The following is an 18,884-nucleotide window of genomic DNA, read 5'->3' on the forward strand; positions in this document are numbered from 1 at the left end:
TGGAAATATTTATCAAGGTTCTGAATTTCGTAGACTAGATTGGGAGACTAACACAGGTTGCTAATTCTGTATTTTATTAAAAACAAAATGAAGTAAAACAAAATTTACTATCTATCCTTATTTATAAATACAGGATATTCTAATACTCCCAAATATATACATGAAACATAATCACAAGGAAAATGTTTAATTGAATAAATTTAACTTTATCTTATTTCATCAAAATTCTTTGGTTTTCTCTTCTTGGTGCAGCCCAGTGAAGATCTGAGATGGGCTAGAACTAACTGCACAGTGCAAGCACTTCAGAGCTGCTGTAATTATTATAATAGTCAAGATTTGCAGAGGTGGAGAGAGACCTTCACTGATTTAAATCAGAACATCAGTAGTCACTTCTTCCTAACTTGACTGGTTGTGATTTCCTTCGTCATAAGAGGATAGGATGTCAAAAGAGGTGGCATGACAGCTGTTAGGTTGAATTTCTTTTTTCCCTGAAAAAATTGCCCATAATGAAAATATGGCTGTGACAACTGTAGGCTGTGTGTGTTAATTTGGGGAGGAGGTTCCAGACAAAACAGATGCTCGCTCTCTCAAAAATGTTTCCCCTAGAAAACAGATCCCACTGTGTTTACCTGTAAGGCAGCCATTGCACTAAATGCAGTCCATAGGACCACTGTATTTAGGTTGGCAAGTCTTGGTTTTAACCCGACTATCTTCACTGGCTCCCTGCAGTTGATATAAACTGTAGTAACATGCTATGCTAAACAGGGAACAAGGCCGCCGCAGGATATCATATTATCTACAATAGTGGAGACCACTTCTCTGTGGAGTGGCTCACATGGCCAAACAAGGGGATGACAAGCAGCACAAGGCAATTCCAAGGGTTATTACTCACTCTCCAGGGGTTGCTCTTCGTGAGTCTGAGCGAGAGGAGTGGACAGTTTTATAATTTCAAAGAAGAGAAAAAGATGGCAGAGGATGCAGAATTGAGCTGGAGGTAGTAACTTCACTCCAAGATAAGGTGAGGGAGATTTAACACTCAAGACCTTCCTGAAAAAGACTGGATAGGAAAGAGATGATAGAGATGGTCCAAGACAGCCAGCATCTGTAGAAAGCGTGGTATCCTGGTAGACCAGAGACATGAGGCAATGAGGAATCACTGCAAAGCCTCAACTCACGACAAAACGACCACACTCGGAAAATCTGCTTCTCCCCAGCCCTCCTCAGCAGGGCTGCAGAGGCTAAGCTTGGATGAGCTGCAACTGGCTTTGACTGTTGGCACCTGAGGTTGGAAGAAACTTCACGTTGCTTTGGTCCAAGAAAGCAGAAGACTTGCATATTTCTGCAATTCTAGCATATGTATTTTGTCATACTCACATTTCTGAAATCAGAAAGGATCTTCTAATTACTATGCGCTCTTTTATGGAAAAATCATTATTAATTAAATAATACACTATATTATTAATTGCTTTTCATAATAAAGGCAGAATGGGATTAAGGAAAACATATTTTGAAACTTCACTTGTAATTGGAAGAAGGGCTAATAGTCCCTTGAACTGAGATCACTTTGTTCCTAGGACTAGGTGCTGTGGCCTCAGAAAAGAATTGTAACTTCAACAGAGAAGGAGTTAGGGCCCTGTGAAGAGAATCAATTTTCAAAAGTTATCGAGTGTTCCTTCCTGCAACAAAGCATTATATTTGGTAGTGATATTTTTATGATTATTTATATCAGTACAGTTTTGTGTTTTTTAGAGCAATGTTAAATTAATATATGCCCTTCCCAACACAGTCTCTTGGTAATAAAAAATAAAAAAGATTCTTATTCATTTAACTCCCCTTTCCCAAAACAACCCATCTGAATAAACAAAAGTCTAAAATAGTATAGTAAAATCCGTCTTTAATCAACCTGTCACAAGACCATATGATACACTTACCAGGTGCAGGAAATTTGGGTCAAAGAAAGACATGTACAAAGAACGCTTTACACATAGAGAACAGTGCACAGGTCTGAATATACAAGGTCTGAAAATTAAGTTCACGAATAGTACCTTAGCACTGAATATCACTACGGTCACCTTCAAGGTACTCCCCTTGGGAAGCTACAGTCCGATGCCAGTGCCTAGTGCACCATTAAAATGAATTTTGGAACTCTTTTCCTGGAATGGTCATCAGAGCTGTCATCGGATCATCAAAATTCCTTCCTTTTACTATTTCCTTTATCTTTGGGTAAAGAAGTCATTGGGGGCCAGATAAGGTGGGTAGGAAGTGTGTTCCAATACAGTTATTTGTTTACTGGCTAAAAACTCCCTCACAGACAGCTATCTGAGCTGGTGCATTGTCGTGATGCAAGAGCCATGAATTGTTGGCAAAAAGTTCAGGACATCTAACTTTTTGACACAGCCTTTTCAGCACTTCCAACTAGTCAACTTGGTTAACTGTTGGTCCGGTTGGTACAAATTCGTAATGAATAATCCTTCTGTTTTCAAACAAGTTTAGCAACATCATTTCGACTCTTGATTTTGACTGACAGAACTTTTTCAGTTGTGGAGAATTGGCTGACTTCTTTGTTGCACTTTGTTCCTTTGTTTCAGGGCCGTATTGGTACACCCATGTTTCATCACCAGTAATAACATGGCCCTAAACATCATCTTGCTTCTCCAAAAGATCTTGGCAAACTTCAACTCTCCTTTGGTTTTGTTCATCGGTGAGCTCCTTTGAGACCATTTTTGTACACACCTCTGTCATGCCAAGATTTTCAGTTAAGATTTTCCTAACTCTCTCTCTAATAATGTTTACTTGGTCTGCTATGCTTTTCACAGTCAGCCAATGATTTTGATGAAAAATTCAACAAATTTTTGCAATGTTTTCATCAGTTCTGCTCATTACTGCTGCCATGACATTTCTTCATCAGTGACACATTCTCTCCCCTCAGAAAAGCATTTAATCCATTTGTACACTGCCATTTTATTCATGGCATTATCCTCATGAACTTGAACTAACGTCCTTGAGTTCACTTCCACTCTTGCCAAGTTTAACAAGAAATTTAATGTTTGTTCATTGCTCTAATTCAAACTCAGACATTTTCGCGATGGCACGCAAAAATACGCAACAACAATAATGAACACCTCTCAGCAAGACACCACCATACATCAGCATGAACACAGCTGTGAGACCCTGATATACCAAGGTTATGAAACATTACTAAGCTGTTTGTACAGTGCTGCTACTGTAAGCACACAGTGGCAAGTTCTCAAACTTAATTGTCAGACCTCATAAGATGAAGGGCAGGAAAAGGCCCTGAAAACAATCCTTTTTTGAAATTATGAGGATAGGGAGAGATATTTAGGTAGTTTTCCATTTGTGTTGTCTCATTTTACTTTTTACATTGAAAATGTCAAGTATGATAAAAGCAGAGGAAATAATGTAATAATTCACATATGCCCATCACCCAGCTTTAACAATATTCAACTATGAATGAAATAAGCTAGAGATATACCAGGTCAATCCCCACATAAACTCCTATAGTTCTCTTTATACAAACAACAAAACAAAACCAAATTTCTTAAGCCATTCAGTTTCTTCACTCATAAAGAGATACCAGATGAAGCAGGGCAGAGGGAATATTGGCTAATAACGAGCTGAGATTCAGATGAAAGCCAACTGAGATAAGTTAGTAACCATGCAACAGAAAGTTTGGGATCCAAGGGGATTTCATAACTTGCTCACCACAAAACAAGGGAAAGGATGAGAGCTGAGATAGCCTCACCTTTTAACCAAGGGACCACGTACAAATGGTATTTCAAATTTGGCAAATTGAAGATAGAGCTAATTCTAATTTTAGAATTAAAATTACTAGCTGCCAACTGTTCATTTTGCCAGTTTATTCCAGATACCGCTGCCACCCACCTCCCATGCTCAAGCAATATAAGATCTAACATGGATTACAAACCACTAAAACTTAGCCTTCCAACTCAGACACTGAGTGAAAAATAAAAAGTATCTAAGGAATCAAAGACAGGAGTTGAGTGTAATCCTCCAACACATTTTTTCTAGGGCAAAATACAATATAGATAAACATTTTATTCAAAGATGAATAAAAAGATGATCTAGCCTTGGATCTCTGTAAATATGTTGTCAAACAAACAACAAAGGGTATGGATAAAAGAAGCTGCTCAAAAGTACATGTTAGAATTCAAGAGAAAAGAAAACTTGCAAGTTTCTTTGTATTCTCAGAAGAATAAGAAGCTATCCATGAAAAGAAGAGAGTACTGAAGATTCAAGATAGATGAATACCATAGGGAAAATGTTATGATGGTGATGTCTCTTTCTTATTCTTGAAGTTCATTTACCTAGTCATCTTGATAGTAAGTTCTCTCTCTCTCTCTCTCTCTCTCTCTCTCTCTCTCTCTCTCTCAGTCTTTCTCTCCCCCTCTTTCTCTGTAGGGACCCAGAAGTTTTTAGATTTAGACAGTTCTTTAAAGTTTTATTTTTATCATTTCCTTGACTAATTTTTTTCTGTTCTTTTTCTGTTTTTCTCATTCAATTGTACAAATTATAAGTCTGCTCTTTGTAGTCTGTATTCCATTTTCATTTATCATCTTTTTACCATGACATATAAGGAAAACAAAAACAAAATTTATAATAGATCTGAAACTAAGGCAGCACTAAGGAATAGACCTGACATGAAAAAGAAGTGAAATTATAACTTTGTACAGAATTGAGGAATGGTCAAAATTCAGTGGAGAAGAACAAAAGTAAATAATTTAGGAAAAATAAAATAAATAAAATACCATCTGAGCCCAGGTAGAAAGATCATTATGTTCTAAAAAAGAGGGAAAAATTAAGTTTTTCTCTTTTCCTAAAATATTAGATTTCAGAAGAAAATAGATAATTTGTATAAAAGGCTGAAGGGGAAAGTCTATTCCCACAGAATTTTATAACCAGCCAAGATATCACCTTTGGGTTAAAATAACAGGAAGTAAAGATGCAGTATTTGTAACACTCATAAACTCTTCTCACTCATGTCCTAAGCAGTTGGCATAGAGAGACAAAAAGTATCCATACTGGGAAAGTGAAATTGAGAGGAATGTTTACTTCTGAGCCTTCTTGCTCTTATAAAGCTTATGAAAATATTGGAGAACTCAGCATGTGTCATAAGACAAGAGAAGGGGAAGAATGTGCAGAAATAGGGAAAAATTATTAAGTGTCAGAAGAGGGGAATAAGAAAATTAATTGAAGCAAAGGGGAAAAAAATCCTGGGGAATCAGCATATGCTACATTTGGGTGGAAAGAAGAAAAGGGGGGATAAAATTGAGGGCAACTGACAGATGTTATAAAGGAGAGATGTCATGGGGCCGAAGAGGGAGAAAAATATCAGCACCTGGAATGACCTGGAAATTGAGATTCATATTTAACATGAACCTAAACCTGAACCTTGGACCAGGAAACCAATGATGAACATGGAACTGACTTAGGACATGTACATTGGATCTCAGTTGTGCACATGGAGCATGAACCTATACTGAATATGGACCTTGGAATTAGACCTTGGACCTGTTACCTATACCTGGAACCATAACTTCAAACCAAGACCAGAATCTCAGACCTTGATCTTGAACCTTAATCTAAATGTATCATCTTGGACTTGGACAATGGAACTGGACAAAGACCTAAAACTTGGACCTGGATTTGTCCAGAAAGTTGATACTGATCTTAATCATGTAACATGGTTGTGGACTTGGGCTTTGTTCCTTGACATTGACTTAAACATCTAACCTTAGTTCTGGAGCTGGACATGATAATTTCCTTTATTGGCCTCAGAGAGTTTGAAGTTTGGCCAGTCTGCCTTGTTTCACAAAATACATGGGGCCTCATTTTATTATCCCTTTCCCATTTCTTCTGATAGACTTTAGGATAATATAAAAGGACTAAAGTAGTATCCTGGATGTTCAGTTAATATATCCCAAAGGAGTGTACTGTAGTGATAAATCTTCAATAAAATATGTTTCAAGGCTGTTTTTGACCTGGGCTCTGCTGAGCCATCTTTCTTGTATTAATTCCAAGAAAAACCATACTGAGGCTGATCTGCAAATATTAATGTTGTTGGATTTGGAAAATAATATGGATTAAAAAGTACAGGTTGGACATCTTATCTTTTGGCAAAGAAAGCTTCTTAAAGTTTAGCATTGGTTACTCTAAGAGTAAGGATTCCTTTTTCACCACCAAGAAGTGGAGTATAAATAATCTAAAACCAGCTTTCTAAATGTAGTATTTGAACGATCTTCTCTGTGTCTGATTAATAAGGATTGTTAGAAAGAACAAGTAAAACTAAACTAAATTTTAGTGAGTTTAGTGAGTTGTCATGTGAAACAAATCTCTTACATTGTGGTTAGGGATATTATAACCTTAAAGTTTACTATAAATAACACATTATTTCAATTAAAAACAAAATCGAGTATTAATAACTTCTCATAGGAGGATCTGAGATTACTGTATTCTACCTGGTAATGGGGAGGATTTGGGAGGATAGTAAACCATGTATAGCTTGAAAAGGATGAGATTATGGAAAAATCACATTTCATTCTGCTTCTTACATATAAACGAAGGACTCAGAGGTTTCCCATGCTCCAAGCTGTTTAAGCTCTGCTTTGAAAGGTGGAGTCTGATGATTAAAGTTTTAACTCTGAAGACATGATTTATTTTTTTTTTCTGGTTGGACACAGAATATTGATCACCCAGTTATTTTTCCTTGTTTTTATTTGTTTATATAGCTAAAACTCAGGTAGCCTAACCCTGAAACATTTCACATATTTTATTACTTATTTACAATTCTTTAAAACTTTATTTGAATTCTTAAAAATTATTTTAATATGTACATGTATATACGATTGTATGTAAATATTGCTCTATTATGCTATTTCTAGATTATAGTAATGATGTGAAAATATGTGTTATTACTAATAGGGAACACGTTAAACTGTAAAAGTTAAACTGTAACTTTCTGTTTGGAAAATGTTAAACATACAAAAGAGTTGAAAGAATATGAGTAGGAGTAACACTCATAACTTTCCACTTAGAGTCAGTAATTGTTATCATTTTATAATATTTGCTTTGTTTCTCCATCCTTGGTCCATCTCTTTCTCTGCAAACACACACACACAAACACACACACACACACGCACACCAAATACTTTTTTCTTGAATAATTTGAAAGCAAGTTGCAGACATCATGACACTTTACCTCTAAGTACTTCACCATAAATATTAAAAGTAAGGAAATTCTTTATTTAACTATAATACTATTATGAAGAGAAAGAAAATTTAAAAGTGTGGCATAAAATATCAGTCCATATTCATATTTCCCAATTGTCCCTCAAATGACTTACTTTATTAATAAAGACCCAATTAAAATTTAGCCATTAGATTAGGTTGCTATATCCCTTTAGATTATTTGAATCTAATATTATTTCCTTCTTCCATGACACTTAGTTTTTCAAGAATTCAAGAACATACTCTAGGTTCCTAACAAGATGGTGGAGTAAACACTGTGCCCATGTCCTTCCATGTACACATTAAAATTACAACTAAATAATATAACAACAAACCCGGAGAACCATCTGAAGTCTAGTCAAGCATAAGTCCTATAACTAAAAATACACAGAAGAAGCCACCTCCAGACTGGTAGGAGGGATGGAGATGCGGAATGGACCCCAAACCTCTGTGTGACAGTTGAGAATCAGGAGGGCTATCTTGGCTTTGGAGGTTCCCCCCGGAGGAGTGAGGGACCCCAATCCCCTACACCAAGCTCCCCAGTTCAGAGTACTGGTGCCGGGAAGTGGAGCCCTCACGAGATCTGGCTGCGAAAAACAGTGGGGATTCCAATCATTGAGACGGAAAGCTGCAGGAAACCCAGATGTCTTCTTAAATGGCCCGCACACAGACGCACTCACTTGCTGGCACTTACCTTGGGCTCTGGCGGAGGGATAGTGATTCAGGAGGCCTCAGAGACATACAGAGGAGCACACTGAGGTGTGTGGCTTCTGAGGGGAGGACTGGAGGACTGTAGACATTTTTTCGGTGAGGGATCCTTCTGTGCAGCTCACAAGTGGGCGCCATTTTGCCTGCATTGAGCCTGCCCCCCATAGGTCAAATCTGAATCTGATTGGCCTGATGAGCTCTGTTGCTCCACCCAGTTGACTCAGCTGGAATTCCACTCCACCCAACTGTCTTAGAAGTTTCTTAGAACCCGAGGTGCCACCATATATTTTTGTATATATTTTGTGAAGTAATTCATTTTTTTCCTTTTTAACAAAATAATCTGTTGGCTATATTGCTTATTGGATTGTTTGTTGGTTCTACTGACTTTCAGATTCTGAGAACATGAATAAATTACTTAATTGCACGATCCCATTACACATCACTATGGTAGACACCTGTACACAAGCTGGCCTAGAACAGTAGGATGAGAGTCAGAGTCTGTAGAAAACCCCAGCTTAAATTTTTCCCAGACTGACCAAACAGAACGTGAACCACATAGTATGTATCTCATAGTTGCCCAAATTGCTAACTCAGAAGTAAATCTGACTACAGAATTTTCTCATTATTCCCACATGAGGCTGACCCTCCCAGTAAGAATGTAATAAAAGTGATTTTCACCACAGCCAAATGGCATTTTTGCAAGGATGTTGTTAGCAGTCTGGTATAGTGAGCACCTTGATACAGTAGAGGTCTAATTTACATGTAATACAGGATCATGTCTCCAATTTCATCCAGTTCCTGCTCTGACCCCTCTTTAACTCTTACTAATTCTTTTAAACTCCTTCATTGCCTTTTATTCTTGTACATTATCATTATCCATCTGGGAATCTCCAGCTCTCAAAACAACTGGCAAGGCAAGTTTATTGATTTGATTTTCCTTAGATTTTGGCTTATTTATTGACTTGTCAGATGATTCTGAACAAATGATGATTTTTCTTTAAAATTAGCTACCATGTTTAAGAGGCAACTCTGAACCATCACTGCTACTCTTAGCTCCAATTCCTTCTATGCCCTCCCCTATTGTGATACGTGTGATTCCCATACCCACCTCCATTTGTAATCCACTAGTTTTTAAAAAAATTTTACTACACCATAGCAAGAAATACACATGTATGCTTAAAGAAGTGAGTTCTTGAGATATCAGCCAGAAGAACTACTCCAGTAGAGTCCCTCTTAAAAATGTAATGCTACTTTGTGCCACAGGCCCCTAACAAGGAAGAGACAGGGAAAGGAGCAAACTTCACCCATTCCTGGGGCAAATGCTCATCTCTTAAGAGGAAAGAAACAACAGCTGTGGTAATTCCCAGCCTTTGCTGGGAAGAGACTCCTCCCCATGGCAGGAATCTCCTTGAACTAGTCCCAAGCGCTTGCCATGGCATTTGTCCTAGCTCCACATGTTTGTTATTTATATCAGAGCCCCACCTTCAAATCCTCTTATAAGAGGCAAGTCTTTTCTGACCTCACAAACCGTTGCAGATCCCTGGAACACAGGTAAGTTTGAGCTCTGAAAGCTGACACCTGAGGCAAGGGATTTACCTCATGCATTTTTGGAGAAGGTATATGATTATTTCTGTTCTCTGAGAACACAGTATCTCTGAGACTCAGCAAAGGTGGTCCTGGAAGGTCTCAGGAGGGGTTCTTTGCAGAACTAGAGAATGGGATGGATATCACCAAGATCAATTTATTCCTAGGGGAAAAAAGTAAAAGACAAGAGGGAGAAGTGAGGGGTCTCTGCCTGCATTTTCTCTGACCACATTTCTTAAATGATCTCTGATTGTTTCTTTAAGTCACAGACATGATGCTGTCATCCATGGCCCTCCCCAGCATGTCCTGGATGCTGGTCTCCTGCCTGATGCTTCTATCTCAGGTGCAAGGTGAGATTTCACTGTCTTTAACACTGTGTTCCCTGTGAATGCTCATGGCCAAGAGGAGGAGGAAGCCTCCTGTGTGATGCATGTGGCAATGGTGAGGTATATCCTCGCACAAGGAAACTGCCTGCAATTCCTCCATCATCACTGCTTCCTTTGGAGTAACTAGTGGTGGGAGGCATCACATTGTCCATTAACAATGAAATGAGATATTTCCATTTTGTGAGTGGACTCTAATTTACATTAGCAAGGTGAAGAGAGAAAGCATGAAGGGTTAACAATGTGATAATGCGAAGGAGAACATGGAGAACCCAGTGTGGGAACAGTCTGCTCAGAGTGGGGGAAGCATTGGACTTTTGAATAAAGGGCAAGGGGAAGGGTAAAAAGAAAAGAGATAGTCCTTCATTTAATGAGGCTGGTTCAAGATCAAGTAATCCTGAAAGTGCTGGCAATGGTAAGAGGTAGTGAGGAGATTGGAGTCACTTCCACAAGCCCTTACCTCATAGGTATTTCCCTAAGGTCACCTCCCAACCCCAGTGCCCACTCCGTATTTCACTCCATTCTCTCCTTTGTTTCCTTCCAACCCAGGTGAAGACTTTGAGAAGGAACATACCTCTCCACGGATGAAGTGTCCCTCAGGCTCCTATGCCTTTCTTTCCCACTGCTATGCAGTGTTTACGACACCAAAATCCTGGGCAGAAGCAAATGTGAGTAGTTCCATTTGCAGCTGGGAGTGAGAGGGGAAAGTACTTTTGAGACCAGAGGGAGAGAACGTGGTCTCCATTCTCCACATATTTTTGAGCGTGAGAATGAGCCCCTCATCGTTGGCACACACATCTTTTCTCACCTACGTAAGCCCTGTCCTCCCTCAGTGATGTCTCAAGCTCCTCCTCAGTCTCTCCCTTCCCCACACAGATTGCCTGCCAGAAGCGACCCTCAGGAAACCTTTTGTCTGTACTCAGTGGGGCTGAGGCATACTTCGTGGCCTCTCTTGTCAAGAACAATTTGAATATCCAATCAAACGTCTGGATTGGGCTCCATGACCCCACACAGGTGTGATAACATCTCCTCTCTGTTACTTCTCTAGCTGCTATTGTTACCCAGGTCTACTTCCTGTTTCCTGTGCCTGCCCAGGAAATACCCTAGAATGTCCCAGAACTCAAAGATCTGGGGGGAAGGTTGGAGAAACGGGAGGGCCTTGAGGTGAGGTGAGATGAAGAGATAAGTTTTGTGGAGGATCCTTATCTCCAGTTGAAGTTAATCTGCCTCTCGTCAAGTTTTTACAGAATTCACATATGATGTCTTGTAATTCAGTTCTCTGAACTTCACTGAGTCTACACATACTGCGCTGAGGAATTCAAAATGAAGATAAGATGCCCTTTTCCCCTATATGACTGACATTATCTTTAAGGTTCAGAGGGTAATTACAAATGCACCACCAATTTTTGTTCAGCTAGTAACATTACTTTGAGTAGTACCATTGGTCTTAGTGATTATTAGCTTCAGCATTTGCCAATAGGAACAAAGAGTTAGGGAGAGTTTCCCAGAAGAGAGTTCTGTGGCAGCATGTGGATGAACAGAACAAATTTCACGATGATGTGGAAGGGATCAAATATCTAGCTGAGAGGATTATACAAGGACAACTTTAATGGCCATTCAACCTCACCTGGCTCCATCCTCTACTCTATAGGGCACTGAGTCCAGTGCAGATAGTTGGATATGGAGTAGCAATGATATTATGAATTACCATGCCTGGGAGACCGATCCTTCCACCATCTCAAACCATGGCTACTGTGGGAGCCTGTCACGAAGCTCAGGTAAGTAAGAGGGGAGCTACCTTCTGGCTAGCCCCTTGTCCCCACTTTCAGGGCCTGACCTTCAGGAAATCCTCCTCAGGTAGGAAATGCAATATTGGTTTGTCTTCTCCCATTCCCTGTCATCTCTCCTCTATTTGAGTCTGCTTCCCCTGGAGTAGGACCCTGGTGGAGAGGAGGGAGGGGCTTTGAATCCTAAGCCAAAATCCGGGATACAATCTCCACCAGCCCCATTCACTTTATCTCTTCTGTCTCTCCAGGATATCTGTCATGGAAAGACTATCACTGTTATAAGAATTTGCCCTATATCTGCAAGTTCAAGAACTAAGCCACGTAGCTGCCTGAGTTTCGTGTACAGTTCATTACAGACATGGGACCAAGTGAGAAACCCCACCCAGGAAGAGAATATTTTCCCTGCATACCAAACCTGACCACATCATTCTGACCTTCCCGCCCCCACACCCTCATTTCAGGCTCCTTTCTGCATTACATAACCTGAGCTTTCAAAGAGCAATAATAAAAATTTTAATCTGCAATTACCTGTCTTGTGTGCTTTAGTTTCCTAGACAAACATTGAGAAGGAGGAAATGGATGGGGGAAGAGATTCTGTGGGTCTTGTCTCAGCCCATGTGAAAATGAATAAATATACATCCTACTGGTATATTTGTGATGAGATTTGTCAACTTTGCTCCCGTAGGATTTAGGTTACATATGAAGACATTGCTCTCCAAACATTCTACTGCCCACATATTCCCAAAGGCCTGGCGATATGACACAACCAGCCTTAGGCCTAGCCTCTTACAATGTTTTGAACAGAACTTCTTAAACTTCTTAGATGAAGAAACTGGGTTATTTTTCTATTATTCTTATTTTGAAGTTAAAAGGTTTCCAATCTATCATGAAATGATATCTGTAAAATAGAATAGAAATGAATAAATGCAAAAATGTATAAAACAGATAATTAAAACACATACTTAAATTTTTGTTATTGGTTTTCACAGATATGAAAGTTATCTGTCAAATCGCCATAAAGTTTTTCAATATATTTTAATATCTGTACTTTCAATGCCATGGTTGCCTGGCAAACAGTTTGAATAGGAGCACTGGTCCTTTGAATGATGTGTCACCCTGTCCTTTGGGGTCATTTGTGAGACTTGACCACAGCAGGTCCTCTGTCCTTGGGCTTTAAAACATTCTGACCGCAGTCAGGTTGGAATTGAGGTGACTTCAATGCCTGGCAGGATTCCTACTGATATTTTTTGAATAAAAAAATAAAGGTTTTTTGAAAACAAAAATTCTCTTACCTGAATGAAAGCAAGACCCAGACTTTTTATTTATCTGTATATTTCAAGACCACTATTCTGCTTTCCACCTTATTACACTTCCTCTCCCTGGCCACATATTTCTATTGTGGAAAAAAAATGTACCTGGCTAATTCCCTAATCTGGAAAAGAAATTGTCATATGAGACCTTTGACAAAATTATCCATACTGGCCAAGAACACTACATTGCCATGTAAGGGCATTGCTTCTCAAATAAATAGCTGAGATGAATGGACAGAGTCAGTTTTTTATTGATGATTGTTAAATTTCTTTTGATCTTTCTAAGATAGACTGCCTTGGCTAAACACTTACTTAGCATCTTTGGTGAAAACACTTTTCCATCACTTTAAATGAATGTATGGTTTTGAAACGCCATGGGTCTTGATTTTCTGCCCTGGTTAATGTCATAAGATGGGTTAGAAAAGGTCACAGTGACTGTGCTTGTATCAGTTACTCTTTTAGCTCGAATTCTCCCTTTAATGGCAGGTGAGCTGGGGGGCCAGATCCTGTTCTTCTAGTTGTAGAAGCCCACTGTTGTGAGAGGGTAAGTAAGAAAGATTCCAACATGATTTGGCTTTCAGAAGTAAGGTATTTACTGGATCACATAACTAAGAAAATCTGGCAGTAAGGTAGGCTTTGCGCTCCCTCCAATCAGGGCTCAAGTGCCATTTCTCTGGGGTTCTCTTGTCTGTGCTCTCTTTTAGCTGTATGCTTTATCCTTTTACTGGCTTCCCTTTACAGCTCAAGATCATTGGCAACAGCAGCCGGGGCTGCTGATTCTTCCTCAGTATCAGAATTGCAAACAATCATGAGCCTTTTAAATAATTGCCTTAAAAGAATATTTATTCCTATCTTTCCTAAAATGAAAATTAAAAATAATATAGACAGTCAACAAACCAGGTAAATTTAGTAAATTGAGTTAACAACTATTGAGTTGAATATTAACCATTATAAATTACACTGAAGTGTTTCATGTTTGTTAAATTATAAAACGTACACATGGGAAGTGGAGGCAAGGAAGGACTTCCTTTTGCATCCCCTCACTTACTGTCTACCGTGAGTGCTTTTGTCAGACTAGATGGGGAAGATTTGTCATAACAGGACCTGAGAGAAGGGAAGAGCCAAAATCAAAGCCTAGCAAGTTAGCAGAGCAAACCCACAGTGCTGAGAAAGAACACAGGTGCTGTGAACTCAGAGAAACTCCTGTGTGGGGAGAGGCTCTTCCAGGCTCAGGCTGGCACTGCCCAATATAAGGTATCTCTTCACAGTCAGTGCCAACTTTCCTTCATACGAAGGTGGAGTTTTATTCTCTGGGTGCTCTCGGGGGCCCAGTTCTTATGTCCCTGAGAAGCAAAGAGAGTGAGAAAAGATCTTCTAGTAGAGGATGCAAAACAAAAGCAACTAAGTGGCCCAGAATCAGGATTCAGAAAATCAGCACTGGAAATAATGAAGATATTTAGGGAGAGATCCACAGATGAGAGAAGCAGAAAAGAATCAACAGAACATTCTTCCTACTGACAGTCCATTTCATCTCCTGATTTTTCCCTTTCTCCCAAACTCATGAAAATGACCGTACTTACCTATGTAGAATCTAATGGTAGCAGGTGAGGATGACAAGAAAGAAAGAAAAAGATGATAACTCTTTCAATTGCATCCAACTGTAAGTATTCCCTGAAAATCTAACTTCAGGGTAAAAAATTCTACCGATAAGTTTATATGTCATTATTTTAAATTTAAAAAAATTATGATGCAGTACATTCCACCCCAACCTCACAACCAATTGTCTAAAACACCTAAACACCCAGATATAAATAACAAACTGTCATGTTCAAATGGAAAATTCTTTAAAACTCGACTTCCTGATTGGCAGACAATTAGTGTGTCTTTGTTAAAAATTTTTTATTGTCTTTGTATGAAGTACTATGACTCAGTGCTGCCTCTCCCACCACCATCTTCCCCTTTGTTGACGCTTGGTGTTCTTTTCAAAGAACATGAATTCTCAACTTTTATCAGTTGTATTCGGATATAACTTGAGACTTAGCCTGTGGGGACAGAACCAGGAGTGCAGTTTCCAGGCTCTGGGCCTCACGTGGAAAGGTGCTGGCTCAGGTAGTAAATGGCCATCAACTGTGATTGGATGGCCACCAGCTGTGACAAGGCAGCCGTCAACTGTAACCAGTGAGCCGTAGGCCACTAATATAACTGCTGTGGCTACGCTAGCAGCAAATGGGGGCTAGCAAGAAGTTGGTGGCTGAGCCTGCAAGCGGCGGAGTGTGGATTGTGGATTGCAGAGAGACGGATTGCAGCTAGCAAATGGAGAGTCGGTCAGTTGGCAGAAAAGCGGACAGCAGGTCACATGTCGTGTGAATCCAGCCTCCAGTGAGACAATAGTGGTATGACTCCCCTACGTATGGCTCCGTCGGTGTTCCTTTTGGGCCTCACCACATCCTGTATTCTTATGTGGGGAGCAGGACCAGAGACCCTGCGTGACTCCCTGCACGACATAGCCCACTTGTAATTCTACTAAAAGATTTATGTTGAGATTTGGGAATGTGTGTAGTGCAGGGGATCCTGCCGACTTCGCCAAGTGTCGTGCGGGGCGTCTGGCGGGGTCTCCGGTCCCACTCCCCACACAAGAACGCAGGACATGGTGAGGCCAAAAAGGAACACCCACGGAGCCATAGGTAGGGGAGTCACTCCACTATATTCTCGCTGGCATCTGGGTTGGAGACACAGGAACCAGGAGCAACACAATTCTCAACCCTCACTGCGCCGCTTGCAGGCTCAGCCACCATCTTCTTGCTAGCTCCCCCATTTCCTGCTAGCCTAGCCACGGCAGTTATATTAGTGGCCAATTGCTCACTGGTTACAGCTGACGGCCAACTAGCCACAGCTGATGGCCATTTGATCAGTCGATGGCCATTTACTACCTGAGCCAGCACCTTTCTATGTGAGGCCGAGAGCCTGGAAACTGCTTTCTGGGGCTCTGTCCCCACAATGTGTGTGTAAATTTTTCTTATACAAACTGTGGGGACAGAGCCCCAAAAAGCAGTTTCCAGGCTCTCGGCCTCACATAGAAAGGTGCTGGCTCAGGTAGTAAATGGCCATCGACTGTGATCAAATGGCCATCAGCTGTGGCTAGTTGGCCGTCAGCTGTAACCAGTGAGCAATTGGCCACTAATATAACTGCCGTGGCTAGGCTAGCAGGAAATGGGGGAGCTAGCAAGAAGATGGTGGCTGAGCCTGCAAGCGGCGCAGTGAGGGTTGAGAATTGTGTGGCTCCTGTTTCCTGTGTCTCCAACCCAGCCGCCAGCAAGAGTATAGTGGTGTGACTCCCCTACTTATGGCTCTGTGGGTGTTCCTTTTTGGCCTCACCATATCCTGTGTTCTTGTGAGGGGAGCGGGAGCAGAGACCCCGCCCGACACCCTGCATGACACTTGGCGAAGTCGGCAGGTTCCCCTGCACTACACAAACTTTGGCTGAAAAATGTTGAACTGAGGGATATACACATTGTGTGGAGTTTGGTTAATTAAAAACCAAGAGGTGTTCTATCAAGAAAATGTTAACCAAAGAAGCTGTCTGTAGAATATTCCTGTAATATCTTACGTGCTACTCAGAATCATAGGGATGATACAAGTTTTCTAGTTGTACAATGCTTTGTGCACATTTATTTTTCAATTCCATCCTTTTAAAGATTATCAAATGCTCAGTATCTCTTTCCTGCCAATTTCCCACAGAACTTTACCAGACTCTGAAACTCTTAGAAATCATCTTTTTCTTAAAATCATTGATTTTCACAAGTGAAAAGAACCCTCTTGTTTTCTGTTTGTTTATTTTGAGTAAGAAAAGAATGTTCAGAGAAGTTAAGAAACAATTCTACATGTGATTCTGGCGTATCTACACTTCTTGCAAGCAGAGGTCCTGAGCCTTTAAAAATGGAATGGCATCTCCCTCCAAAGCACAGGATTATTTGCAGTTTTAGAAAATATAGTATTTCCACCCCGAGTGAAGAAAGAAGGCCTGCTTACTGTCCAATACAGTAAACATGTCTCCCTCCGGAATAAAGGATAGGTGTGCTTACTGCCCGTTATAAAGTTTCAGGTTTCCTAAGCTCCTAGCATAGTTGTAGGACATTTTCCTCCCCTCCACTGTATGTGAAGGCACCTGCGTGGGCCCACGTATGTCCCCCATGGCACATAGGAGTGGACAGAAATGCGCTGAAGTCCTATGCAAGTGGAGGCTGTTTGGGAGACTGGGAGAGAATGGCCATATCGGGGCAGGCACATGCAAAGTCACAGCGGACATTCCTCAGGTCTCAAGTCCTTTAAGCACTTTCATATGAATAATAGGAAAATAATATCCTTACACAAGTTTGAGTGAGGTCCATCTCAGGGAAACATGAATGGCAGAAAAGTCCAGGCGTTGTGGAATTCTAATAAACCCCAACAGCCCTTAACCTTATATATTATCCCCCCATCAATGTGAATAAAGCTGAGATATGACATATTCACAATGTGAATATGACGAGATACCTACCCCTAAATTATGTTATGTTATATGGCAGAAGGGATTCTTGAAGATACATTTAACATCACTAATCAGTTGACTGTAAGTCAATAAAAAGGGAGATTTCTGGGAAATTACTCAGGTGGGCCCGATCTAATCACAGAAGCCATTTAAAAGCGTTTACTCCGATTGGCAGCATAAGGGGAAGGCAAGAAATTCAAAGCACCAAAACGATTCGCTGTGCCATTCCTGCCTCAGAAGATGGAGGCAGCCTTGTGTCAAGGTCGGCAGATGACAGTGGCACCTCAACTGACAGTCATCAAGGAAAAGGGGACTTCAGTCCCACAACTGCAGGGAACTGAACTTTGCCAGGAATGTCAATGAGAGTGGGAGTATTTCACACAGCAATAGTAAACCAGTACAATGAGTTTCCACTGAATGAAATATGTGGGGCTAAGGATGAAATCCCTCTTGTGACTCACAATGTCCTTATATGCAAATCAAGGACTCTGGGCCTATTAGATGGTAATGAACAGACCTTAACCTTTCGCTGGTATATCTTAAGCTTATATCTCCGTAGAGGAGGAGCAGCTTGGGCTTTCAGGCTACTTGTGAGATGGTCAAAAAGCAAATGAAGAAGTGGTTTAGTAAATACAATGACATTTCACATATGTCACGGTGATGCGAGCAGAGGACAGGTCAGGAAAGTGGTAGTGAGGGAAGGCCAATAAAACAAGGACCTGGCAGGAATCTGCAAGTAGGGGTATTCAGAAACGAAAGAAAGAACAGCGTGATCTTAAAAAGAAGAAAAAGAGGGAGAGAGAGAAAAAAAGATTACAAGAGACAAGAGTTTAATTTTAGCCCCTTTTAACCTATAGTATTCTGTGGACATTTCAGTTATGTGAATTTCAAACTTCTTTCCCCACTGACCCAAGCAGAGCTGTTCCACCCCTTATCTCTCTGCCTTACTTGCCTCCATGTTCCACAGGTTTTCTTATTCCAGGCTCATGTACTTTCTGCCCTCCTCCTCCTGTCCTTCCCCACTGCAGCCATCACTCTTCCTGGAAGGTCTCTGTTCTTCCCTGAGTTGCTCAGGGCCATGGGAACTAGGCAGCTGGTTGTTGCTAGGGAAGGCCAAAACCTGCTTTTGACTTGGACAGTTTGCCAGCCTGTTTGAATGAAGGGGACCACATCTGTGACAATTCCCAGAATGTACCAGGAAGAGGCTACCCCTGGTATCACAATTTCCTTGCGTCAGTGCCCTCTGGAGGGTCTCTGAGCTTTTGCCCTGGCCCTCCCGTTTAATTCAAGTTCAAGTATAAAGGTTCCTTTTCATCCA

General features: G+C 40.6%; 1 protein-coding gene across 1 annotated transcript; it reads left to right on the top strand.

The window, feature by feature from the left end:
* Nucleotides 1–9,505: 9,505 nt before the first annotated feature.
* Nucleotides 9,506–12,221, top strand: LOC117033183 (lithostathine-like). Its single transcript, XM_033125198.1, has 6 exons — nt 9,506–9,525; nt 9,822–9,908; nt 10,491–10,609; nt 10,818–10,955; nt 11,593–11,719; nt 11,977–12,221. The coding sequence occupies exons 2-6, from the start codon at nt 9,830–9,832 to the stop codon at nt 12,042–12,044; spliced, it is 531 nt and encodes a 176-aa protein (XP_032981089.1). The 5' UTR covers nt 9,506–9,525; nt 9,822–9,829; the 3' UTR covers nt 12,045–12,221.
* Nucleotides 12,222–18,884: the final 6,663 nt, after the last annotated feature.

The sequence above is a fragment of the Rhinolophus ferrumequinum genome, chromosome 13, assembly GCF_004115265.2.
Source record: "Rhinolophus ferrumequinum isolate MPI-CBG mRhiFer1 chromosome 13, mRhiFer1_v1.p, whole genome shotgun sequence".
In the NCBI taxonomy this organism is placed as follows: domain Eukaryota; kingdom Metazoa; phylum Chordata; class Mammalia; order Chiroptera; family Rhinolophidae; genus Rhinolophus; species Rhinolophus ferrumequinum.